A 26,595-nucleotide genomic window follows, 5' to 3' on the forward strand; every position below is an offset into this window, starting at 1 on the left:
CCACCCAACCCCAAAACGACTCTTCCTACTACAGTTCTATAGGTTCACAGAGAGGGGCCCGCCACCACAACGGACCTCTCCTACTACAATCTATGTTCACAGAGAGGCCCACCACAACGACTCCTACTACAGTTCTATGTTCACAGAGAGGGGCCCACCACAACGACTCTCCTACTGCAGTTCCATGTTCACACAGAGGGGCCCACCACAACAACTACTACTACAGTTCTATGTTCACAAGAGAGGGCCCACCACAACGACTCTCCTACCAGTTCTATGTTCACAGAGAGGCCCACCACAACGACCTCCTACTGCAGTCCCATGTTCACACAGAGGGCCCACCACAACACCTCCTACTCAGTCCCATTGCTCACAGAGAGGGGCCCACCACAACGACCCTCCTACTGCAGTCCCATGTTCACAGAGAGGGCCCACCACAACGACTTCCTACTGCAGTTCCATGTTCACACAGAGGGGCCCACCACAACGACTTCCTACTACAGTTCTATGTTCACACAGAGGGCCCACCACAACGACTTCCTACTGCAGTCCTATGTTCACACAGAGGGCCCACCACAACGACCCTCCTACTGCAGTCTTGTGTCACACACAATCATTTCCACACTCACAAAGGTTCTAGCATAAGGCAGGGCCATGACTACACCAGTGGAGGAACCATTAAGTTCCTGCCTAGCAACAGAGATGTATCTAATCAAATGGTGGCTACCCAGAGTATTTGCATTGCCCCCCCCCCCCCCCCCCCCCGAGCAGAGAATCGTTTTAGTTTGAGATGCTTCTGACGTATTGAATCTTTCCGTTACACAATGTATATGTTGAAATGTCTGACTGTTCTCTAAATACTGGTCTTTCTCTCAACAGTCAAAGACCTACATGTGCAGCAGCCAGGGTAAAGTACTGTGTTTGACTATAGACTTTGGATCTGGCTTCACTTGTTCCGAGAGCTCCTCGAAGGTGAGTCGTTGTTCATTCGCTGTTCATTCACTATTCTAACTGAATGTTCAACAGGCTATACACTAGGGGATATATTATCCATTGCTAGACTGGTTAATACCTACTGTTTATTGATTAGTTAATAATAATGAACCCTTGCTATATTGTCAACTCTTATCCTCTGTAGACGATATTATGGAGATACAAATTCTCTCAACTGAAAGGCTCCTCTGATGATGGGAAAACAAGGGTGAAACTCCTCTTCAAGAATGCTGAAAACAAACAGATAGAGATGAAGGTACACTCTATACTCCTCTGTMAACCGGTCATCTCTGTGTACCCGTCGCAAGACACCGCTGGTCGATGCTGATTTATAAAACCCTCTTAGGCCTCACTCCCCACTATCCGAGATATCTACTGCAGCCCTCATCCTCCACTTACAACACACGTTCTGCCTGTCACGTTCTGTTAAAAGGTCCCCAAAGCACACACGTCCCTGGGTCGCTCGTCTTTTCAGTTCGCTGCATCTAGCGACTGGAATGAGCTGCAAAAAAACACTCAAACTGGACAGTTTAATCTCCATCTACATTTAAAGACTCAATCATGGACACTCTTACTGACAGTTGTGGCTGTTTCGTGAGATGTATTGTTGTCTCTACCTTCTTGCCCTTTGTGCTGTTGTCTGTGCCAAATAATGTTTGTACCATGTTTTGTGCTGCTACCATGTTATTGTCATGCTGTGTTGTTACCATGCTGTGTTGCTACCATCCTGTGTTGTTATGTGTTGCGGCCATGCTATGTTGTTGTCTTAGGTCTCTCTTTATGTAGTGTTGTGTTGTCTCTCTTGTCGTAATGTGTGTTTATATCCTATATATATATATTTTTAATCCCAGCCCCCATCCCTGCAGGAGATCTCTTGCCTTTTGGTAGGCCGTTATTGTCAATAAGAATTAGTTGTCAACTGACTTGCCTAGTTAAATAATGAAGGTTAAATTAAATAAATATCTTCTCAAGTTCCATTGCATTGCAGTGACCTCTCTGAGGAGAGTATTGATAGACGGCAGAATGTTTGGTGGCACCTTTAAATTGGGGTGGTTTTCATGTGTTTGATGTCCTTCCCTTCACGCCGTTCCAGCTGTTACTATGAGCAGTCCTCCCCTCAGCAGCCGCCCGTGGACACTTAATAAAATCAGCTGTTGCTACCTCATCAATATATAGAATCAAACTATCTCTGGTAAATGCCATGTGGGGAACCAGTAGAGTAATATTATTAACTAATCTGATTGTTGTTTTTGTTGTTAGTAGTAGTAGTAATAAATACAACTGCCTATTTGTTACAAAAGTAATTGGGACATTATGTATGCAAACATTTTGTAAATGTTATGCAAAATCTTTTAAGAGTAATTCTTAGAATTTGTATTCAGGGTTTTTCTTTTCATTGCAGGAGCTGGAGTTTTCCAATCTGACGGCAGTCCTCCATTGTATTCATTCTTTTATCGCCTCCAAAGTGGCCTCTGTGGACCCTGTCTTTGTCAACAGTCAAAGCATCTCTGGAAAATACATGATTTAGACACTTCCTGGTGTTGTCATGTACAGTTTAGTCACATGAGCTAATTGACTATTTTATGCACATTCAAATTAAATTGATATGTATATCTTGTTCCTGTTATTTTTGTAAGGCTCTTGTTAAATAATAATAAGGAAAATATTTTAAAAAAACATATTTGACTTTGGAAGTAGGGGATATTTATACTTGTATTAATTGGTTGTTATTGACATTACAGTATGAATATGCTCAAAATGACAGATTTTTTTTTCCATGTAGAAAAACACATTCCTGAGTTGCATGTTTCGTCACAATATTGTTTTGAGCGTTAGTTTTGAACTGATGTCTGACTGAGCATTTTACTCAAAGCCAATGAGCGCTGATGAAGAGTTCATCATAAATGCATTACAGTAGCTTGGAAATTCAAAAAGGAGGCAAATAATTAGTAGGAAAACCTTTTGTCATCATTTTGACGTCACCAGATTGGCTTTAGATGCAGTGTAACGTTAGCTAGCTAGCTAAGATTGAAGGAAGGCCACCAGATTTTAGCTAGCTAACATTACCATTGCTTTTTTTTTTTTTTTTTACAAACTTTGATAGCTAATGACACCATTGCCATTTGTCTACAGTAAATTTGACAACATGATAACTCTGGCAATGTTTTTTCCTACTAAATATTTGATTACTTTAGCAGCAGTCATCATATTTCCAGGCACTGTAGTGTAATTTAGACGAAACAGTAGTTAGCCTGGGCGTATCACCACTTTGGAGCACCACTATGGCGCCGCTGATAGAGGACGGCTTGAGAATGTTCATGACAATGGCATGACGCGACCCGGTGATGGCGGTACCACCTATGAATAGGGCCTACAAGTCACAAAGAGGGTTTCTATGTTCTAGGTTCATTGCAAAGTTTTGAATTCATGTGTAGGTGAACTTTTTTTTCTTCCATATTTGCAAAGTAAAAAGCAGAACAGTTTATACTGTACAAATCAATACACATGAAAACATTTTGAAATTAGTATTCTACTGGGCTATACTCTGTAGTTGATTTAACTTATTCCATGACTTCAGAGCGTGGCTGTTACATGATTTTGGAAAAAGAGTGTCTGGAGAGTTTTGTGTTGAGGCGCACAAATGCAGGGCTTGGTGGAGGCGTTCATGACACCAGAGGGTGTTTTAGTTTATGTAGACAGTCACTGCTAGTCACTGATATTCTCCCATAACAAAGGGTTGTGTGGAAGGACACTTGGGGAAGAAGATGCAGGCTTATTGTAGCAATGCTATCTTACTGTATCTGTCAGATGACTAAAATGCTAGTTTATGGAAATAAATCAACATGTATGTTTTAAGTTTTGTAATATTTTACTTTATGAGGCCATGCAGTCTGACAGTCATTACAAACGCTTACCATCATATGCATCTATATGTATTTTCACCCAGCCTCTTTGGTTTTATTTTCTATTACTAAATAAATCCCAAATCATTCCTCCTTATTGTCAAATGGTCTTTTAATGAATTCCGCGCCCTACCTTAAATGTTCACAGCTATTGATGGTGGAAATRAACGGCGACTAACAAATCAATAGTCTTGATTTGCTGCGGGAACAAAGGCCATCTGCTGCTTGAAGAGTCTTGAATAGGGTAAGAAGGAAATTGAGACCAGTGACAGGAAAATCTCTTCTTAAATTATACAGCAATAACATTTTGCTGAAAACTTTGTTGTCCCATTCTTAGATCCAAAATGTGTTTACTAGGGCTCTGCTTGGCATTTTGTTTTCCTACTTGGAGGATTGGAGGTATTCTGCCTCCTGCCCGTAGCTTGACTTTGATCAGATTTCTACGTTTTGTTTTGTTGAGCTCTGTATGGAATGTCTAAAGGGCAGAATCAAATGGTCAGAAACAACAAAAAAACGCATGACTGAATTGTCTGCTGTATGTTCCAATGCTCTCCAACTGGCTTTCAAATCCATCTCATTAGATGGCCAGTCCCTCAGGGTCTGCACTGCAGGGGCAACCTCCAGCACTTCTTCCCAGTGGTTCAGAATGTCACACCACATGTTACTGTCGGTGCACAATCTTTCACTTTTTCTATACACTGTACCTGCTAGGCCAGGGCCTCCCAGCGGGTGCTAAACAGGGGACTGGTAACAGTAGGCGCTGCACAACAGGCTCCTAAATAGTACCTCTCACACCTGTAGACTGAGCTGTTTGCCCCGTTCAAGGTTTCTTCCGTAGCACCATCATTTTTTKGGGGGGGGTGAAGACAAAGTGCAGAAACCAAACCTGAACCGATATACAGAATGTCTCTGTGAGAGAAATCAAGACACCATGAAGAACAACAACGAGATGGAGAGTTTCAACGAACGTCCTGAAGACATGGACCATGTCCTTCCGCTGAACTGAAGTCACGGCCTGCTTGGTAATGCTATGCAGTTTCATCAGCAGTTTGTCAAGTACAGAGCTCAAGTGCCTCACTCAATCTCCCGGGGGGCCATGACACCCACTCTTGACGACAGAGGCAACAGTAAGCTCTGAATGCTAACTGAAGCATTTGTGATTAGGGGCGTCTGAGGGCGTTCTCCAGGAGAACTAGTGCTTACTCTCCTTATTACAAGAAATCCTGAAGGCTGTTTTAGAGAATTAGATAAAAAGAGGTTACTGTACTGTTAAATTAAGCCAATTACAAATGACAGCGTGAGAGGACAGAAGTATATGGGAGCAGCAGGGTGAACATTCTTTTTTTTGAAAGAAGTATTATCTGAAAGAAACGCATAACATCTGTGGACACACAGTTAGCCACTGGAACGAAAACTGCCTGACAAAAAAAAACAACCAACCAACCTTGCAAGGAGATAAATCACAATCAATGCAGAAGGACTACTGGGAATAAGCAGTATCAGTCACTTTGACACAAACAATACATTGGGAGSATTTCTGATGTTAGCAAAGGCCTTCTATTTAAATGACATGTCATACGATTGTACATTTATGCAAAATCTTCCATTGTAACGGGTTACCGTTACAATAACGTCTCAGCATTTTACATGTATATATAATATATAACATGGCCAGTATCTAAATGTCATTACTCTATAAAATACAGGACGGTACCTTTCTTATTGGTAGAATGGCAGTGATGTTTCCTGCTCAGACATAATAATGACAAGGTCATCTCACGCTGAGTCAGAAAAGGTMATTTCCCTTTCTTTTTTCCCTAGCTCAAATAAGCAAGACTTTGACGCACAATTCAATGGCAAGACATGCATGGTGAGATACACAGACGAATAAGTTATATCCCTTCTTGACATGTCTCTCTCTGTCTTCTAAATGCGTAGGCAGCGCCGGCAAAGAAAACAATGTTTCAAGTGTTTCTGCAACGTAGTCGACCAAGTATAACGGAACCTCTTATAATGCCAGACACTCTGAAACCAGACCAACAAGACAGTGTTCTCTTTGCCAACAGACGACAAGAGTCTTCTCTGAGGGAAAAACGTCAAAAAAAGGTGGGAAAATATGTTGTTCAATGGCAGCTTTGGTGTAACTTCTTGAAATACTTGTTATAACAGTTACTAGGGGTTGCTTTAAACATGTCACGCATTAACTAATCATATTTTATCACATTCAGCTCATGGTGGATTGTCTAGTGCTTTTAAATTAACATAGTTACTCATGAAAAAGTTTAAAAAATATATATATATATATATATTTCTGCGATTGACTTACTGTACATTCAGGTATCACCAAACCATGGCTGGGCATTTCAACCTGATTAAATATGCCATTGTATACTGCGCAATTCTCGTGAGGTTTTTAAGTGACGAGGCCAGCAACTCCAAACGTGAGTATTATCTCTATTGTTTGGTTCTTGTTCCTATTGATTATTTCATTATGTGTGCATGATTCAATTAAACACAGATGTATTTTTTATTTTGCACATACTCTATTCGTGTCAACTTTACCACCCAAGGACACAAAAAAAAAAACTTATATAATAGTATGGATTATATAATTGAGAAGTTGGTCATTAGAGAACAGTCTAATTCCTCTATCCAGGCAGGAAGGAAGTTCTCTAGTGACTAACTTCTACATGGCAGTCTCCCTCCCAGTAGGTATTTGCTAGTGCGATGTATCTCTGGGAGATTGTCAGGGGGAAAATGCAGCTATTAAATAGGGCATATTAAACATTCATCTTTTTTWAAATATATATTTTTTAACATCTATTTGAAGAAAATGGAAAACCCACATGATAGTTGATATGAGAAGGGTATCAGATCTGCTCATTCTAAAGCCCTATTGTCTGAGGGGCTATTTCCTGGATCACATCAGTCTGTGTTGGGTTCAGTATCTACTTCCCCTTTCCACGGAATGTCATGATGTCGATACAAGTCACTCCCGGGTAACGGAGAGAGGTTACTAATTATCTCCTGCTCAGCCACATTAGGTGCCATTCAAAAGGTATATACAACTTTCCTTCGCTGCTTTAGAGGAGATATACGTAGTAACAGAGGAGAATGTCTCTGTTCCTTTCTTCCTGGCCAAATGACTACAGGGATCACAACACTGTAGCTTTATTATTTTCATTATAATATTGCCTTGTTTGTTTTTTTGTATACGTCCTCTAACAATTTGTAAATAAATAGAAACGTCTCTCTATATTATATTTCCATGTTATATATCATGGTTGGTTTCCTTACAAGTCTTATGTTTGACTCTTCCAGGAGCATCGTTTGACTATGGGGGATTACTCTTTTCCTCTTTTCAAGAAAGCCTTCAGATGGTGGACACAGCATTATGTCACACCAGGACAGAGTAATGAACCTAATGACAGTGTGTGTATGGTTCATGTGAAAGTGTTCCTAGATACATTACTTTTAAAACATTTTAAGAGCGGGGGGGAGCGGGGTCCACTTTTTCACTACTTATCTGCCAATTCCTCTGAATCACAGGCGAGGCACACTCCGGTCCCCAATGCAGCTGTTTTCATTTCTCCGGCAAGCAGAGCCTGAGACCCAAGAGATTTCCAGAGCTGCAGAGGTGTTTGACACAACTTTATTTATTCTGAAGGACAGAGCCAGCCGGAGACATAAAAGGGCTCTTGTTGCATCAGGTAGGTCTATGGTCATATTTCACTTCAACCGTTATCACACTATATATGAGTCATGTAGGCTATGCTGTACACTTGCAATGACAGCACAAAGGTCATGTCTACTCTGTGGTATAGTCAAAWAACTTCCTGAGATCTGTGTGGTTCTAACTTGAGCCAGATACTGGTACGACATAGACGAGATGCATGCAGGATGCACACTTCACTTAGAGTTAAACGTCAAAGATAAGCCTTTCGCATATACAGTGTCAGCAATATTATTGAATTGCAAAATGGCTGCCCCGACCAGCCTAATGAGACGATCTGTTGCAGACTATTTGCTTTAGTTAACTCAGTGCTGTCACTTCTCAAGAGCTCCTTTCATTGGAGGACTTGGCGCTGATTGCAGACCTGTCAGGTTGTCCTCCACCCGTTCTCCCAGCCTTCTGTCACAACGATTGCCTCGCCAACAAGTACCGTTCCATATCTGGAGTCTGCAATAATAGGTGTCTGGTATATCTTTTTCACTAAATCTGAACATCCACAATAAGTTTTGTTTATACTTATATTTTACATTTCTCAAAATAGGTTAGAATGTACATTTTTTTTCTTCATAGATTCAAAAGATTACTGTAGGATTTTATGTTTTTTAAGTAACTAGAAATTGAATAATCCCCCCCCACACACACATAGCTGTTTTCTGTTGATTTCCACACAATTCCTCTAAAAACTCCCACCATGCACTATAATTAACTTATTCTCTATGAGATGTTGCAATCGGAGATGGCATACACACCTGTTTTGTATTGTGGGATATTTTGACAGATTTAAACATATTTTTTCAGGCACAAGCCTTTCTGGGGCACAGCCAACAGTGCCTTGGCCAGATGGCTTCCGGCAGAATATGAAGACGGAGAAAGACAACCAAAGGGCTGGAACCATGGGCAACTATATAATGGCTTCCAACTTCCCCCGGTAATCTCTAAATTGTGAGACTGCAGGTGCAACACGTTTTCATAAGAAAGCTATTTGAAAAGGAGTCTACTTAGGTTTTTCCAGTGTTATCTGCTTTCTATTAAAAACGTGTGCAGAATATCCATTGCATTTAAATAACTACAAAATTAGGTTAGTAAATTGTATGGACAGCACATATTCTGCATGCATTCATTAGGCAGGTACCAGAGATATGAACTATTTCTGGTTCTAGAAAATATATATWTTTTTTATCATACTGAGAACGTGTTAATATGTTGTTTTTTTTGCCAAAAGGAATATAATCCGATTTGCATTCATATTTACATTTCAGATATTTTCAGCTGTCGTATTTCATGTTATCACCACACACTGACTGGATTTTTAAAATGGAGAAAAACATCATTAAATATACAATACATTACATAGCTACACAGCCTGCAGTTTGCACAGTGTTTAACCCACTAAATGGAACCCTAAAATGTATTTGTCTGTATTGCAACATATTTTTTACTGTGATTCTGAAGCTACTGTAAATTCCGAATTTTTCCTCCGAGGTTGTGAAGTTGGTAAAACACCCTTTGTAATCCTCAAACACTCCYTGAAACTAATTGAAATCGTCAGTGAAATTTAACTAAATGTAATCTAAAATGTAATCTACATAATCCCCAAAAGTAACTATTTATCATGAGAGGGTCATAAACAATAACTAGTAATGCTACATACTCCAAGAAAGATTAAAATCTCACCTTTCTGATAAAAAAAAATAGTTGTAAATTGTTGAGGTATAGTCACTTTTGAGGACACAAGCTCAAGTAAATACAACTATGATAAAATAAAAAATATTTGATATGTATTTCTTATTCAACAAAACTATATGAATATGGTTTGAAATTACTGATATGCTTTCTAAATACAGCATAATCAAATKATAAAATTACTAACTACGTGATTTCACCTTCCTTATACCTGTAAAATACATATKTGTGCATATTTTCTAAGTGTCTCTCTCGATCAAAACATCTGCCCCACCGCTGTGAACATCACAGAGCTCCAGCTTGGCTTCCTGAACTCAATAGGAACCGGCCAATCTTCTTATTTTAATCCTCCGTCTATGACAAACAGAAAGTGTATTTTTGTTTAAAATCTACAAATTATTTTAGATTAYTGGCTATAAAGCGATCTCTGAATGTTCCTGAGCGATGAAACCACTTCCTCCCGCTGTGCTATGATGTAAGGAAACCCCTCCTCTTTTTATTCTGGTTAGGGCCAGTTTGCTCTGTTCTGTGAAGGGAGTAGTACACAGCGTTGTACGAGATCTTCATTTTCTTGGCAATTTCTCACATGGAATAGCCTTCATTTCTCAGAACAAGAATAGACTGACGAGTTTCAGAAGAAAGTGCTTTGTTTCTGGCCATTTTGAGCCTGTAATCGAACCCACAAATTCTGATGCTCCAGATACTCAACTAGTCTAAAGAAGGACAGTTTTATTGCTTCTTTAATTAGCACGACAGTTTTCAGCTGTGCTAACATAATTGCAAAAGGGTTTTCTAATGATCAATTAGCCTTTTAAAATTATAAACCTGGATTAGCTAACACAACGTGCCATTGGAACACAGGAGTGATGGTTGCTGATAACGGGCCTCAGTACGCCTATGTTGATATTCCATAAAAAAAATATGCCGTTTCGACCTACAATAGTCATTTACAACATTAACAATGTCTACACTGTATTTCTGATCAATTGAATGTTATTTTAATGGACAAAAAAAAGTGATTTTCTTTCAAAAACAAGGACATTTGTAAGTGACCCCAAACTTTTGAACGGTAGTGTACACGGCGAGAAGTTGCTTACCATGACCACGGCCCCGGGTAGGGTACAGCCGTAGAGTACTCCCGGTACTCCCATCTAACTTTAACATCCTAAGCAAACTACTGGCACTTTTTGGATGTTTTAATTAATGATTTCAGCAGCGTCATTACTAACATACCTGGTTGTCACAACAGCTCTTTTTTTTTTGTACCTTTATTTAACTAGGCAAGTCAGTTTAGACATTTTTATTTTATTTACGATGACGGCCTACCCCGGGCAAACCCTAACCCGGACGATGCTGGGCCAATTGTGCGCCACCCTACAGTATGGGACTCCCAATCACGGCCGGTTGTGAATCGAACCAGGGTCTGTAGTGATCCCTCTAGCACTGAGATGCAGTGCCTTAGACTGCTGCCCCACTCGGTAGCGCAAATTATTTGCATGATACGTCTTCTGCCACTCTGTTGTTTTACCCGACCTGCTCACACTGACAGTARAGCTAATAGAGCTGTCACTGTTTGTTTACCCCTAGCTTTTTTTGCCTGTTAGCTGACGTTAGCTGGCTGGCTAGCGAGAGAAGTTAATCTCGATTGAATTAGCTAGTCTTAGATATGTCGCGTAACTACTTCCTGTGTTTGCCTGCCCTTGAAGGGTCTAGGTATTTAGAAAAGTTTATTCTTGTTGCGTCTTCCCTTCCTGTGGTGGTCCTCATGAGAGCCAGTTTCATCATAGCACTTGATGTTTTTTGTGACTGCACATGAAGAAACTTTGAAAGTTCTTGACATTTTCTATATTGACTGACCTTCATATCTTAAAGTAATGATGGACTGTCATTTCTCTTTGCTTATAAGAGCTGTTGTTGTCATAATATGGACTTGGTATTTTACCAAATAGGGCTATCTTCTGTATACCATCCCTACCTTGTCACAACACAACTGATTGGCTGAAACACATTAAGAAGGAAAGAAATTCCACNTTGGCTGAAACACATTAAGAAGGAAAGAAATTCCACAAATTAACTTTTAAGAAGGCACACCTGTTAATTGAAATGCATTCCAGGTGACTACCTCAYGAAGCTGGTTGAGAGAATGCAAAGAGCGTTCAAAGCCGTCATCAAGGCAAAGAGTGGCTACTTTGAAGAATGTCGAATATACAATATATTTAGATTTATTTAACACTGTCTGGGTTACTGCATGATTCCATATGTGTTATTTCATAGTTCTGATGTCTTAACTATTATTCTACAGTGTATAAAATAGTAAAAATAAAGAAAATTCGTGTAATGAGGAGGTGTGTCTAAACCTTTGACTGGTACTGTATGTCCTTTCAACTAGCCGGAGACCAGCTGGGGAGACCACCCTACCAAATGGCCCAAAGTAACCTATGGTAATACAGCACCTAGTTGGTGGTTTGCATTAATATCCAAATGCCGAAGAATATTATAGCTGTCATTTGGTTGGATACAGCTCACTAGTCCTTACTACAAGCTAACTAGCTAGATTTGTGCAATACACATAGCTATTTAGATACAAACAGGTGTTAACGACATACCAGCGATGAAGGGCTTCGAACACTCATAGATTTATCAAATAACCAGTGCCAGACAGCTTTCCATCATCATCATAGTGGCGTAAATAGCCTGAAACCATGATGTTCTTCTCACCTGGTCCTTGGGCAGTTGGTGAAAATGAATGTGCTGGTCTTTTCTCCTACTATTGTTCAAACAAACAGCAGGTTTGAGATAGTTTTAGAACGTTCGTTAGAATCGTCACTTTGACTGATAATCGTGATCGTACATTCCATTCGACAGTCTATCTGTTCATGCTAAACATTTTTACGTTCAGAATGAAAGTGTTTTTAGGTAGTTGATTTCGACAACATGGAAGTACGTTAAACCTATCAAGCATATCCCAAATGTTCATAGAATGATAAAAAAAAAAGATAAAAAAAATCTGCCGTTATCGGGTAATGAGTAAAGTTGTCAATTTAACACAGGAGTAATGGGAGTACTGAGTCTGTACTGTACTCGGGGGGGCATTGGCATGTTAAGCCCTGCCTCGCCGTGTGTATCTATTGCAGGCATGTTGCCGCGTTCACGTGCTAGTCGGAACTAGGAAGCTGTGACATTTTTCACGTGCTAACTGGTTGTAAGGTATACAAGTTAGCAAGTCAAACGTTTCTGAGAGTCCTACTTTCGACTAGCTTTGTGAACGCGGCATGTGCTTTGTCAGTGTCGTAGTGTTCAGCCAGAAGTTGTTGGATAGTCTGAAGAGATAATTAAATGGTAGGAGGGACATCCCACCTTCAAGTGGTGTCAGATTTCACATCCTACATACCACAGGTGGAAAATATACACTGCTGTGTCTGTGAGAACCAGGGCTATCGCTCAATGCAAGACATTTCAATCTATGGTTTCCACAGATCGATTTAAAAGCAAATATGCCAGGTTGAAACCTGTACCAGAACCATGCAGGTCCTCTAAACAGGGGACTTTACATCTAAGAGGTTATTTAAAGGTCATCTTTGTTGAGAGATATGGACATGTGCTACGGTCATGCTTGCAGTGTACTTGTGTTTGTGAACAGTGAAGCTGTCGATTTCTTCATTATCCTTTATGAGGACGAGTTTAGAACCATCAAACACAGACGCTCCAAAAATATCAACATTTATCATCTAACCATACTGTGTCATCTTCCCCCACTGCATTACCAGGTACATGAAGTCAGCAAGAAAATACTGCAGAGCTCCAGCAAACCCATGTTGCTAGATGCTGTTTATTGTCAGATGCTAGTGGACTGGGGCCAGTACATCGACCATGACATATCCTTCACTCCTCAAAGCACAAGCAGAGCTGCTTTCTTGGGAGGACTGGACTGTTTAAAGACGTGTGAAAACATAAACCCCTGTTTCCCTATTGAGGTAACCACTCGTAATCACCCTAATGAATACGCTTTCACATCAGTTGTCTGTCTGCTTCCCAACTCCTACCAATCCCTTTTAGGAAGACAACAGTGTTGTACGGTATAGCTTTTTGGAAAACACTTATATAACATGATAAACTGAGCATTTTTTGGGCTGAAACTAAGTTGTGTTCTTTCTCTCGCAGACATTCCCTGATGACAAACTGTCTGGGAACAGAAGCTGTGTGCCTTTCTTTCGTTCGTCGCCAGCCTGCTTCTCCGGTAATGCACAGGCTGCGACGGCGGACATCAAACACGCGCTACARCGTCAACAAATGAACTCAATCACGTCTTTCCTGGATGCATCCACTGTATACGGCCACACCCCATATTTACAGAGTGCCCTTCGAGACCTCTCAAACTCTGAGGGTCGGCTGGCTGTCAACAGCAGATTCACTGACCGTAGTGGCAGACCCTACCTGCCTTTTGTCCCCAACACCCCGTCTCCATGCTTCCAAGATCCAGGGGATCCTCAGGGGGAAAGGGTGGATTGTTTCCTGGCTGGGGACAGCAGGGTGAATGAGGTTCTGACTCTGGTGGCTCTACACACGTTGTGGATGAGGGAACACAATAGAATCGCAGAGGCCTTGAATGGCCTCAACCCACACTGGAGCTCAGAGGTTATTTACCAAGAGGCCCGCAAGATCATCGGAGCTCTGCACCAGGCAAGTCCTACTGTACATGATGGAACGTCATGATAATATTGTATGAATTGTATAAAAATACATAGTCGTGTAGTATTTTCACTTTGGGGGAGCCTTGCTTTGTTGTGGGATGACCCAGCACCCCTAGTTCCTGGCGCCTGATGTATGGTGTTACTTATTGTAGTGAGATTATCAGATTGTTATTAGAATTATCCAGGTAAGAAGTTATTCCTTTTAGGTCAGAGGTCAATCTCTTAATTCAGAGTTCTGATCTGTATCAGAAATGGGTTTTGAATTTAAAGTGCACAAATAACTTCTTAAAAATGGCCATTGGTCTTACATTAGTCAATACAAAATAGATGTAATCAATTATACTGAACAAAAATATAAACGCAACATGTAAAGTRTTGGTCGCATGTTTCATGAGCTGAAATAAAAGATCCCCACATTTTTCCATATGCACAAAAAGCTTATTTATGTTAATGAACATCCCTGTTGATGAGCATTTCTCCTTTGCCAAGATAATCCATCCACCTGACAGGTGTGGCATATCAAGAAGCTGATTAAACAGCATGATCATTACACAGGTGCACCTTGTGCTGGGGGACAATAAAAGGCCACTCTAAAATGTGCAGTTTTGTCACACAACACAATGCCACAGATGTATCATGTTTTGAGGGAGCATGCAATTTGCATGCTTACTACAGGATTGTCCAACAGAGCTGTTGATGTTGATTTTTCTACCATAAGCCACCTCCAACATTGTTTTAGAGAATTTGGCAGAACGTCCAACTGGCCTCACAACCACAGACCAGGTGTAATCACGCCAGCCCAGGACCTCCACATCCGGCTTCTTCACCTGCAGGATCGACTGAAGAGCAGATCTGTCTGTCATAAAGCCCTTTTGAGGGGAAAAACTCCTTTTGATTGGCTGGGCTAGCTCCCCAGTGGGTGGTGGGCCTGGCTCCCCAGTGGGTGGGCTCCCCAGTGGTTGGGCCTGGCTCCCCAGTGGGTGGGCCAGCTCCCCAGTGGGTGGGCCAGCTCCCCAGTGGGTGGGCCAGCTCCCCAGTGGCTGGGCCTGGCTCCCCAGTGGGTGGGCTCCCCAGTGGTTGGGCCAGCTCCCCAGTGGGTGGGCCAGCTCCCCAGTGGCTGGGCCTGGCTCCCCAGTGGCTGGGCCTGGCTCCCCAGTGGGTGGGACTATGCCCTCCCAGGCCCACTCATGGCTGTGCCCCTGCCCAGTAATGTTACATCCATAGATTAGAGCGTAATGAAGTTATTTAAATTGACTGATTTCCTTAAATTAACTGTAAACTGTAAAATCGTTGATATTGTTGCGTTCAGTTCTTATCTTTTCTGGTCGAAAGTCAGTTTTGAAAGTCAAAAGGGGATCAACCTGCTTGCTTAGTCCATCTGACATAGAATAAGGTGAACTGAATCGCCTGCATGTACTTCTGTCATTTCAAAATGTGATAGAAAATGGCCCAAATGGCAATCCCAGAGTGGATATAAGGATAACACTATAACTCTCATGGTGTTCGTTTTACTGCTTAGGAATCCCTCCGACCACAGGGACAGGGAATTATCTAGATTAAAGGCCAGGTAGACTACTAAATACGTTTCCCCTATCTCAGCTGGATAAAAGCGGCATTACATTGGTCAAAGAAGAATCTGTAAGGCTAAGCGCAACCCAGGTCTCCTTACATTGAAATGCCAGGGAGAGAACATATGATGTCTTGTCAGAGAGAAGCTAAACACCAACCAGAATACAGTTGTTTCAACAAAGTCTCCGAAAGGGTTGATTTTCTATAAGATGATCAAATTGTCTGTCTTGTCAAATGTGAAGAGAGCAAGGCCTCATATACTGTACATACTGCATTATCTCTGTGTGTGATACAGTGCCCTGTACATACTGCATTATCTCTGTGTGATACAGTGCCCTGTATCTGCTGCAATGTCTCTGTGTGATACAGTGCCCTGTATCTGCTGCAATGTCTCTGTGTGATACAGTGCCCTGTACATACTGCAGTGTCTCTGTGTGTGATACAGTGCCCTGTACATACTGCAGTGTCTCTGTGTGATACAGTGCCCTGTATCTGCTGCAATGTCTCTGTGTGATACAGTGCCCTGTACATACTGCAGTGTCTCTGTGTGATACAGTGCCTGTACATACTGGCATTATCTCTCTGTGTGATACAGTTGCCGCTGTAACATACTGCTCAGTCCTCTGGTGTGGGATACAGTGCTCCTGTACATATCCTAAGGGCGATTAGTCTTCTGCTTGTGATACAGGTCCAATGTACTATCTGCATGGCCTCTATCTCTGTGTGATACAGTGTGCCCTTTTCTGCTGCTATATTCTCTTGTGTGATAACAGTCCTGTTATCTCTGCAACTCTGTGTAGTCTTGCTGCAATGTCTCTGTTGATACAGTGCCCTGTACATACTGGCATTTCTCTCTGTGTGATACAGTGCCTCCTGTACATTACTGCTGATGTCTCTGTGTGATACAGTTGCCCTGATACGAGTGCTGCATGTGATCTCTTGTGTGATATACAGTGCCCTGACATACTGCGTCATGTCTCGTGTGATACAGTGCCCTGTACATACGCATTCTCTGTGTGTACAGTTCCCTGTGTATCGTGCTGCAATGTCTTGTGTGATACAGTGCCCTGACATACTGCATTATCTCTGTGTGTGATACAGTGCCCTGTACATACTGCTTATCTCTGTGTGTGATACATGCCTGTACATACTGCAGTGTCTCTGTGTATATAGTGCCCTGTACATACGCATTATCTCTGTTGTATATTACCCATGTTATTCATATGCTGCAGGTCTCTGTGTGTGATACAGCGGTCCCTATACTACTGCGAATGTCTCTCGGTGTGTTTATACGAGGCTGCCTGTACATACTGCAGTCTCTGCTGTGTAAGTATTACAGTTGCTCATGTACATACTGCATGTCTCTGTGTTGACTACAGTGTCCTGTATACATACTGCAGTGTCTCTGTGTGTTATACAGTGCTCTGTACATTACTGCATTCTTCTTTTGTGTTTTATACAGTGTCCTGTACATACTGCAGTGTCTCTGTGTGTAATATACGAAGTGTCCTGTACATACTGCAGTGTCTCTGTGTGTTATACAGTTCTGTTATATGTTGCAGTGTCTCTGTGTATGAATATAAACTGCAGTGTCTCTGTGTGTTATACAGTGTGCTCTTGACATACTGCGTGTTCTCGTGTGTTTATACAGTGTCCTGTACATGTTTGCAGTGTCTCTGTGTATGATATAGTGCAGTGGTCTCTGTGTATGATACAGTGTCTCTCTGTAATTATTTGGACGGTGTAAGCATTCTTCTTCTCATGGCTCTATACTCCAAAAATATGGAATTTGAAATAAACCAATGACTATGATTTAAAGTGCAGATTGAGGGTATTTTCATCCATATCAGGTGAACTGTTGTGAAATTATAGAACTTTTTATACACAGTCCCCCATTTAGGGAGAAAAAAGTTTTGGTACAAATTAATTTATGTGTATTCAAGTAATAAAGGGAAGTATTTGGTCCCATATTCACAACACGCATAAGACTACATCAAGCTTGTGAATCTACACATGTGTGGATGCATTTACTCTTTTGTTTTAGTTGTGTTTCAGATTTATATTTGCCCCAATAGAATGAATGGTAAATAATGTATTTTTTTTTCTTCATTTTGGAGTCACTCATCAATGTAAATGAACACTTCTACATAAATGTGGGTGCTACCAGGATACAGATAATGCTGAATGAATTGAAATAATGATGAGGGAGAAAGTTACAGACACAGAAATGTCATACCCCCACATAAATGCAAACCTCCCTTGTTATTGTAATGGTGAGAGGTTAGCATGTCTTGGGGGTATGATATAAAATGCTAACTTCCCTGTTTGGTAATGGTGAGAGGTTAGGCATGTTCGGTGGGCGTAATGATTATAAATTGGCTGAACCTCCCCTGTTATTGTAATGGTGAGACGTTAGCATGTCTTGTGGGTATGATATAAAATGCTAACCTCCCCTGTTATTGTAATGGTGAGACGTTAGCATGTCTTGGGGGCATGATATATGTGCATCTGTAACTTTCTCACTCATCATTATTCAGGATTCATTCATGATGATCCATAATCATGGTAGCATCCACATTAATGTAGGCGTGTTAAGAAACGTATTATATTCTTATTTACAATAAAAGTGACTCCAAAATGACACAATACATTATTTACATTGAGGCCAAATTACATTTTATGAGGTTAACCACATGGGAAACAAATAAACAATATCTTCAAGCTCGCATAAGATATCCCAAAATACCATCTCAGTAGAATATATTCAGATGAATGTATACAGCCTGTCCTAGATAATCTTGCAAATTTTCTGCAAGGATATCTGGTGGCAGTGCATTCATTTGAACCCTGMGGGTAACCTGTCCTGTTCCAACTTGGACTACAGGAAATATATATATATTTTAATGGAATGGACATAGAAACTTGTAGATTGCAAAATGTATTCTTAAAAAAAAAAATTAACTAAAGGTCTCCTTTTGCTTTGTTCTGTATTTGCCCCCAGATTATAACCACCAGGGATTATGTTCCCAAAATCATTGGAAAAAAGGCTTTTGATCTTTACATTGGTCCCTATGGGGGCTATGATCCAACTACAGAGCCCTCAGCCTCCAATGTGTTCTCTACTGCTGCATTCCGATTCGGCCATGCCACTATTCCCTCAGTTCTCCGGAGACTCAACCAGAGCTTCCAGGAACATGAACGCTTCTCCTCTTTGAGTCTGCATAAGACTTTCTTCAGTCCCTGGCGACTCGTCAAAGAGGGTTGGTATTCTCATATGCTGCTTACATATTTTGGGGTGGCAGGTAGCCTAGCGGTTAGAGCTGTAGGGCCAATAACCGAAAGGTTGCTGGATTGAATCCCCGAGCTGACAAGGTAAAAATCTGTCGTTCTGCCCCTGAACAAGGCAGTTAACCCACTGTTCCCCGGTAGTCYGTCATTGTAAATAAGAATTTGTTCTGAACTGACTTGCCTAGTTAAATAAAGGTTAAATTTAATWAATAAATAAATGACTATTGGAACTAATAGGGTGGACTGTTGCATACTTAAAAGGGCCAATCCTTAGATTAAACAATAAGAAAGGGTGTCCCCACCTCTGTTTTGGTAAAGGCTATCACAGGAGTCTCATTTCAGGCTATACAGCATGATGTTTTTGTGCAGTACATACCCAGACTGGCGACCTCTACTTAATGTAACCTCTGACGTCTATAACTACATGTACCTTACTACAGTTGCCATGGGGACTCCCTTTTTAAACTTGTAGTACTTTTAGCACTGTTCATAGGATATTGTTAATCTGACAGAGACTTGGAACTGTTATTTGGAATTTTAAATAGGAATAATCATGTGAGCTGCTCCAGAATACATTACTGAACATCCAAAGTGATGCATAACTATACCAGCCAAAGCCAGTTCTCAGTGGTTACTAGCAAGACTGAATGATTTAGCCCCACAGATATGCATTTTATTGCAATGAAAGGGATCATATTCACACAACTAGCTCTGCTGGAGACATGTGAAACTTACATAACTACCCTAGAACTAATTTGACTGGAAGTATTTGCGGAGAATAATGTGTTTATAGTGGAAAGTGTATTGTGAAATGTTGTCATCTTTTTACCTTCACGAAAGGTGGACTAGAGCCAGTCCTCCGAGGTCTGTTGGGGACGCCGGCCACTGCAGTGACCCCAGAAAACCTACTGACAGAGGAGCTGACAGAGAGACTGGTTGTGCTTACTGTCCCAGGGGGTTTGGACTTGGCCGCACTCAACCTGCAGAGGGGACGTGATCATGGACTTCCAGGTCAGTGTTACCCATAAACAGGAGTCAATAATTAGGACAATTTAAACTAATCTCATTGAAATCCAACCAAAATTCAAAAAGGTATTAATCGCTCTGCACAACTCCACTGTGAAGATCTGTTTTGAATCCTCTAGTAAGCAGGCATAATGTAATTGCACCATAATTACGTCCCAGGTTACAATGACTGGAGGACGTTCTGTGGCCTTGACAGAATAGCGACTCAAGACGACTTCAGAGAAGTTGTAAAGGATGCAAGTGTTGTTGGGAAGATCATGGACCTGTTTAGACATCCTGACAACATTGACGTGTGGCTAGGAGGACTGGTAGAGGAACCTCTGTCTGGCTCCAGGACTGGTCCACTCTTTTCATGTCTCATTGGAAAACAGATAAAGATGATTCGAGATGGGGACAGGTGAGTTTTTGGAAACACGTGAACAGATGCTACGTAGAAAACATATAACATATACCTTCCAAACCCCCCACTATAACCATGGAGGGGGTTTGGAAGGTAACTGGTAGTAGGTACACTGTTGTAGTATTTGCTGCTTGGACCCCTAAGTATGCTATATTCTGAAGCCTTCTTTTGACTATATTGGACTGATTATTATTATCAATTACTGTATGTTTTTTTTTTTCAGGTTCTGGTGGGAGAGTGAGGGTGTGTTTACACAGGGTCAGAGGGTGGAACTTCTAAGGCACTCTCTATCTCGCGTGATCTGTGACAACAGTGAAGTGAAAGAGGCCCCCCTTGACCCCTTCAGGTTTGGGAAATACCCTGACGGTTTTCTCTTGTGTGACAATATACCATGGATGAACTTGGAGGCCTGGAGAGAGGAGCCTAGCCCAGGTATGATGTCATTTACAACCGCAGTATTTGTGGTTTAGCGAGTCTGCCAGATCAGAGGCAGATGACAACGTGTTATATTGATAGGTGTGTCATATTGATAGGTGTGTCATATTGATAGGTGTGTCATATTGATAGGTGTGTCATATTGATAGGTGTGTGAATTGGACCGCTCGGGCTGTCCTGCCCGAGCATTTGAAATGTAAAGAGTACTTTTGGGTGTCAGGGAAAATGTATGGAGTAAAAAATATAATTTTCTTTAGGAATGTAGTGAAGTAAAGTTAAAAGTTGTCMAAAATATAAATAGTAAAGTAAAGTACAGTACAGATACCCCGCAAAACTACTTAAGTAGTACTTCAAACTATTTTTTATTTAAAGGACAAATCCACCCAGAACCCCTCATTAATGTACAGTTTTAAATAACACTAATATGTGAGACTGATAATTTTTGTGAACAAATGTTTAATTTTGGCGTCATAATAAGGTTGGTAGCAACATGGAAAATCGTTGTGGAAATCTGTTGCAGCTCAAGTTGACTGCAAAATCCACAATGCAATGATCTTTTTATGGGCTGGCTGAATAGCTAGCTAGCTAGGTAGCTTTCTAGCAAACGTAGCTACACACAATAATACTGAAGACAATATCAGTATGTAAAGTAGCTAGTTAGCTGTAAAATCGGTCAAACAAACTGCACTATCAATTGAAGAGTCTACAATCTCACCAACCTGTAGATTGATGTGGGTCAAACATTAGCAATGGCAGATATACTTTTGAGGAGATGGAAAACGTCAATGGTACATCAATGGGCTGCACGGTTCATTCTGGGCGATTCTGGGACAAAGAGCGCTCTCCTTTAAGGAGTGAATGGGAGTCTATTGGGCGCTAGCTCAAAAACCCAACATTAGAAGTACAACATTACAAATCTTTTCCGAGATGTAAGATAATTAACTTGCTATCTGTAATATCGTATAGCTTTGGAACCGTGACATTACGTATTTTAGAGGAAAATAGTCAAGTTTCTCGACATATACACTGACTTTGAGAAGGGGTTGCGTGACGATTAGCTTAGCAACGTGTAACACAGCATGACAACATGAACGCGATTGGTCGCCAGTCGGCTGGGTGGGGCGTTGTACGTTCTTTCATTCATTTGATTCTTACCTCCTTTCTATCTCTGACAACGGCACCTTGCAATACACCCTGGACTGAAGAGACAGACGAATAGGAGAAATGTGCTTGACCCTCTGTAAAATTACACATTTTTCCAGGTAGGAATATCGCAACAATATGATCAATGGCTCATTTGAGAGAAGACGTCCTCCCGAGTTATAACGTCGGCCAGTATTGAACGTGTGATAGACGTTTTAGAGATCTAAAAGTTGTGTTCCTATTAACTTCCAGTGTAGTGAGAGAGAYATCTCTCTCAGTATGACGTAGTACTGTGTTAAACGTCTCTCTCAGTATGACGTAGTACTGTGGTAAATGTCTCTCTCAGTATGACGTAGTACTGTGGTAAAGTCTCTCTCAGTATGACGTAGTACTGTGGTAAGTCTTCTCTCAGTATAAGCGTAGTACTGTGGTAAACGTCTCTCTCAGTATGACGTAGTACGTGTGTAAACGTCTTCTTCACGTATGACGTAGTACTGTGGTAAACGTCTCTCTCAGTATGACGTAGTCTCGTGGTAAACGTCTCTCTCAGTATGACGTAGTACTGTGGTAAAGTCTCTCAGTATGACGTATACTGTGGTAAAGTCTCTCTCAGTATGACGTAGTACTTGTGGTAAAGTCTCTCTCAGTATGACGTAGTCTGTGGTACGTCTTTCAGTATGACGTAGTACTGTGGTAAAGTCTCTCTCAGTATGAACGTAGTACTGTGGTAAACGCTCTCTCTCAGTATGACGTAGTACTGTGGTAAAGTCTCTCTCAAGCTATGACGTAGTACTGTGGTAAAGTTACCACAGTACTACGTCATACCGGCTGGATATCTGCCTGCTTGAACCTAATAACTCAGATACACACGAAAACATGAAATGACCCAGGGAATCAATAGAACATCACTAAGAGATGCACACAAAAACAACAATATACTTTCAAAATGGGTGACCCTTTCCTTTAATGAAGTACTTTACACCACTACGCTGCACCAGAATCACAGGATTGCAATCAGAAGCCAAGTTGAAGAGAAACGTAATACCTGTAGTTAGTGAGAGGAAATCAGTCTTCTATCCATCAAAAATTATTGAATTCTGTGATGTAACCAGGATACTACCAGTGAAAATCTAATCCACCCAGTATTATCTGTCTCACGCTGTATTAACTTCTGTGTCATCTTGCTTGGTTCTAACTGCCCCCCCCCCCCCCCCACCCCCCCCACTGGTACTCTTAAAGCAACACCATTGTGGGGGGAAAAGTGTGAAAGCACGATGTCGCCTGCAGTCACTTTGTGAATTTTAAATAGGAATAATGTCTATGAGTGATTGCATAGCCTGAGGAAATACACATTGAATACACATTGTATTTCCCAATTTATTTTCAGACAACTTCAGCTAAGACGAGAAGCAAGAGATCCTCCATGAAAACATTGGCCTGTGTTTAATTTTTTCTCTATGTTTTCATGCTTTTTATCCTGTATATTTTAGCTACTGTTATCCCTGCAACGCCTTTTATCTTTGTGAATATCATTGTACTTCAGTTCAATGTATTTGGGATGAATAAAGTTAAAAGAGGTATACAAAGTCAGTGTATACTTATTAAAAAAAGACACCGCTGTAATTACTGTCAATCATGTTTCCTCTCTCTATGTAATTTCTGTTCTTGTTAGGGGAGAGTGTGGTAAATGGGGCCATCCTTGTTTCTAGGAAACCATACACCAAATGAATCATTTGACCAACTATTTAGGAAGACGTAATAATTTCATGGAGTCTGTGAAGTAAGAATGCACATGGAAAAGTGGTAAGCAAGTTAGGTCAACATAAAACAAAAGGTTTTCAACCAGGTCAAATGAATGTATTGTGTTAGAGGTTTCATGATGCTTGTATCTAAACCAAAGTAGATCGTTTTAAGATTGTTCTATACATCAGTTGTGGTCTCTATCAACTTAAATATGAGGTCCTAAACCTATTATGAAAGTGCATCCTTCTAGCTGAATGGGCTAATATAGTCAAAATGTTTGCCTTGGGGTAAGTTGAGCCATGGCAAGTTGTGCAAATTCAAGTGTTTTTTCCCCCCCAGGCGTAATGCAAGCATTATCACTGGGATATGAGGTAACAGCAGGGCCTGGCCTGTTTTAAGTGTTTTAAAAAGTACAAAGTGTTTGTTAGGTGTTAAGCCTGTGTTTAAAAATGCTTAAAATGCTTAAAAAGACAAATGAGCGATTGTAATTGTGTTTGGGAAATAAAGAGAGATGTGATTTTAAAAAGGTAGTGGTAATATTTAATTCAGTACAGACATTTGTAAGCGGCTTAAGTTACCCTGTTCCGCGCTTCAACTTACCCCATACCCCGGCCCGGGTAAGTTGGGCCAAGAGACTAGAGAGAGAGAGAGAGAGAGAGACAAAAGACACCAGAGAGAGAGAGACCAGAGAGCGAGAGAGAGAGACCAGAGAGAGAGACTCATACCACTGGATCACGTTCAGGGGCGTCATGCACACCAAAAATCTGAGGGGAATGGGGAGTCTTATTCAGAAACTGTTTGCTTTTCTAAAGTCTACCAACATTGCCAGCAGGTAAAATAGTTAGACAAGCTAGCTACTCTAACTTCATTGATAGCCTGAAATTGCCTCTTGGTAGCTAGTTATGATGTTCGGAGATTGGAATATATCTGGGCTAGCTAAAGCCAACTTCATAACATTTCTAGGTGGCTAGTATTATTACAGAGAAACAACAACAACAGAATATATAGACATATTTTTTTAACAGGACAAATGTTAGGGGGCATATGACTCTGTGGACGCTATGGGCCTGATACATCTGCTCACGTTCACACTAATGTTCATGACTCACCTCTAAAACACTTGTATGCAATGATATGCTATTAAATGGGTGACTAACATTGCTGCAAAACCAGCTTGGTGATGAGTTTAAGGAAGGAGATTGCCAACTGATACTTTATCTGGAGTAACCAGGGCAGTTTGTAGAGTTACGATGAGCCTGATACTTTATCTGGAGTAACCAGGGCAGTTTGTAGAGTTACGATGAGTCTGATACTGTATCTGGAGTAACCAGGGCAGTTTGTAGAGTTACGATGAGTCTGATACTTTATCTGGAGTAACCAGGGCAGTTTGTAGAGTTATGATGAGNCTGATACTTTATCTGGAGTAACCAGGGCAGTTTGTAGAGTTACGATGAGCCTGATCCTTTATCTGGAGTAACCAGGGCAGTTTGTAGAGTTACGATGAGCCTGATACTTTATCTGGAGTAACCAGGGCAGTTTGTAGAGTTATGATGAGCCTGCTTGCTACATTCAGTTCTTGGTTAGACTTTCCAATTCCGGTCAAGCATTTGCTGCTGCTCTACATTACTGGCGTAAATTCTTCTTCTGACACAACAAGGGATTGAATCACTTGTATGAGCTGTTCTGATGGAATGCATATCTAGCTAAAATAGTATTTTTTAAAAGTGTTGTGAAAATGTGGTATTTTAGAGAAGGATGTGAATTTGGAAGGACTTCCAGCTGGCCGCAAGTTGACCATTGATGTGCAGTTGTTTGATGATCATGCCAGCGTCTGGTCTATCCCTTAAGCCCAATCACTGAAAAATATATAATTACAGAGCACATTTACAGTATATCACTATGATCAAATGCAAAGCAGTTATTGACAGGAGGAGAAAGGCCCAGCCTGTCTTCTTTTTATGAATAGAAAGACACAAAACCGGCCTCTCAGGCAATAAACATCATATCTATGTGTCACGCATGAATAAACACATATCTATGGTGTCACGCATGAATAAATCATCATATCTATGGTGTCACGCATGAAAAACAACATATCTATGGTGTCACGCATGAAATAAACATCATATCTATGGTTCACGCATGAATACATCATATTATGGTGTCATGCATGAAATAACATCATATCTATGGTGTCACGCATGAATAAACACAATCATCTATGGTGTCACGCATGAATAAACATCATATCTATGGTGTCAGCATGAATAAACATCATATCAATGGTGTCACGCATGAATAAACATCATATCAAATGGTGTCACGCATGAATAACAATCATATCTATGGTGTCACGCATGAATAAACATCATATCTATGGTGTCACGCATGAATAAACACAATCTATGGTGTCACGCATGAATAAACATCATATCTATGGTGTCACGCATGAATAAACATCATATCTATGGTGTCACGCATGAATAAACAATATCTATGGTGTCACGCATGAATAAACAACATATCTATGGTGTCACGCATGAATAAACATCATATCTATGTGTCACGCATGAATAAACAATCATTATATGGTGTCACGCATGAATAAACACATATCTATGGTGTCACGCATGATAAACATCAATCTATGGTGTCACGCATGAATAAACATCATATCTATGGTGTCACGCATGGAATAAACATCATATCTTATGGTGTCACGCATGAAATAAACACATATCTATGGTGTCCACGCATGAATAAACATCATATCTATGGTGTCACGCATGAAATAACAATCATATCTTATGGTGTCACGCAGAATAAACATCATATCTATGGTGTCACGGCATGAATAGAACATCACTATCTATGGTGTCACGCATGAATAACAACAAATATTATGGTGTCACGCATGAATAAACATCATATCTATGGTGTCACGCATGACATAAACATCATATCTATGGTGTCGACGATGAAAAACTT

At 40.8% G+C, this 26,595-nt stretch overlaps 2 protein-coding genes across 2 annotated transcripts in view; both read left to right on the forward strand.

Moving 5' to 3' along the window:
• LOC112069501 (syntrophin, gamma 2) overlaps positions 1 to 3,989 on the forward strand; it is a 20,689-nt gene extending 16,700 nt beyond the window's left edge. The window contains exons 5-7 of the mRNA XM_024136845.2: positions 880 to 972; positions 1,139 to 1,249; positions 2,396 to 3,989. Coding sequence (XP_023992613.2) covers positions 880 to 972; positions 1,139 to 1,249; positions 2,396 to 2,521 — 330 coding nt within the window. The 3' untranslated portion in view covers positions 2,522 to 3,989. The remainder of the gene's footprint in view (positions 1 to 879; positions 973 to 1,138; positions 1,250 to 2,395) is intronic.
• A 1,938-nt stretch (positions 3,990 to 5,927) lies between these two features.
• tpo (thyroid peroxidase) lies at positions 5,928 to 24,133 on the forward strand. Its single transcript, XM_024136839.2, has 13 exons — positions 5,928 to 6,002; positions 6,234 to 6,337; positions 7,218 to 7,308; positions 7,446 to 7,606; positions 7,956 to 8,088; positions 8,428 to 8,557; positions 13,080 to 13,286; positions 13,474 to 13,992; positions 18,574 to 18,832; positions 19,701 to 19,871; positions 20,046 to 20,283; positions 20,510 to 20,718; positions 23,252 to 24,133. The coding sequence occupies exons 2-13, from the start codon at positions 6,247 to 6,249 to the stop codon at positions 23,263 to 23,265; spliced, it is 2,223 nt and encodes a 740-aa protein (XP_023992607.1). The 5' UTR covers positions 5,928 to 6,002; positions 6,234 to 6,246; the 3' UTR covers positions 23,266 to 24,133.
• The last annotated feature ends 2,462 nt before the right edge of the window (positions 24,134 to 26,595 follow it).

Source organism: Salvelinus sp. IW2-2015, unplaced genomic scaffold, assembly GCF_002910315.2.
Source record: "Salvelinus sp. IW2-2015 unplaced genomic scaffold, ASM291031v2 Un_scaffold1028, whole genome shotgun sequence".
In the NCBI taxonomy this organism is placed as follows: domain Eukaryota; kingdom Metazoa; phylum Chordata; class Actinopteri; order Salmoniformes; family Salmonidae; genus Salvelinus; species Salvelinus sp. IW2-2015.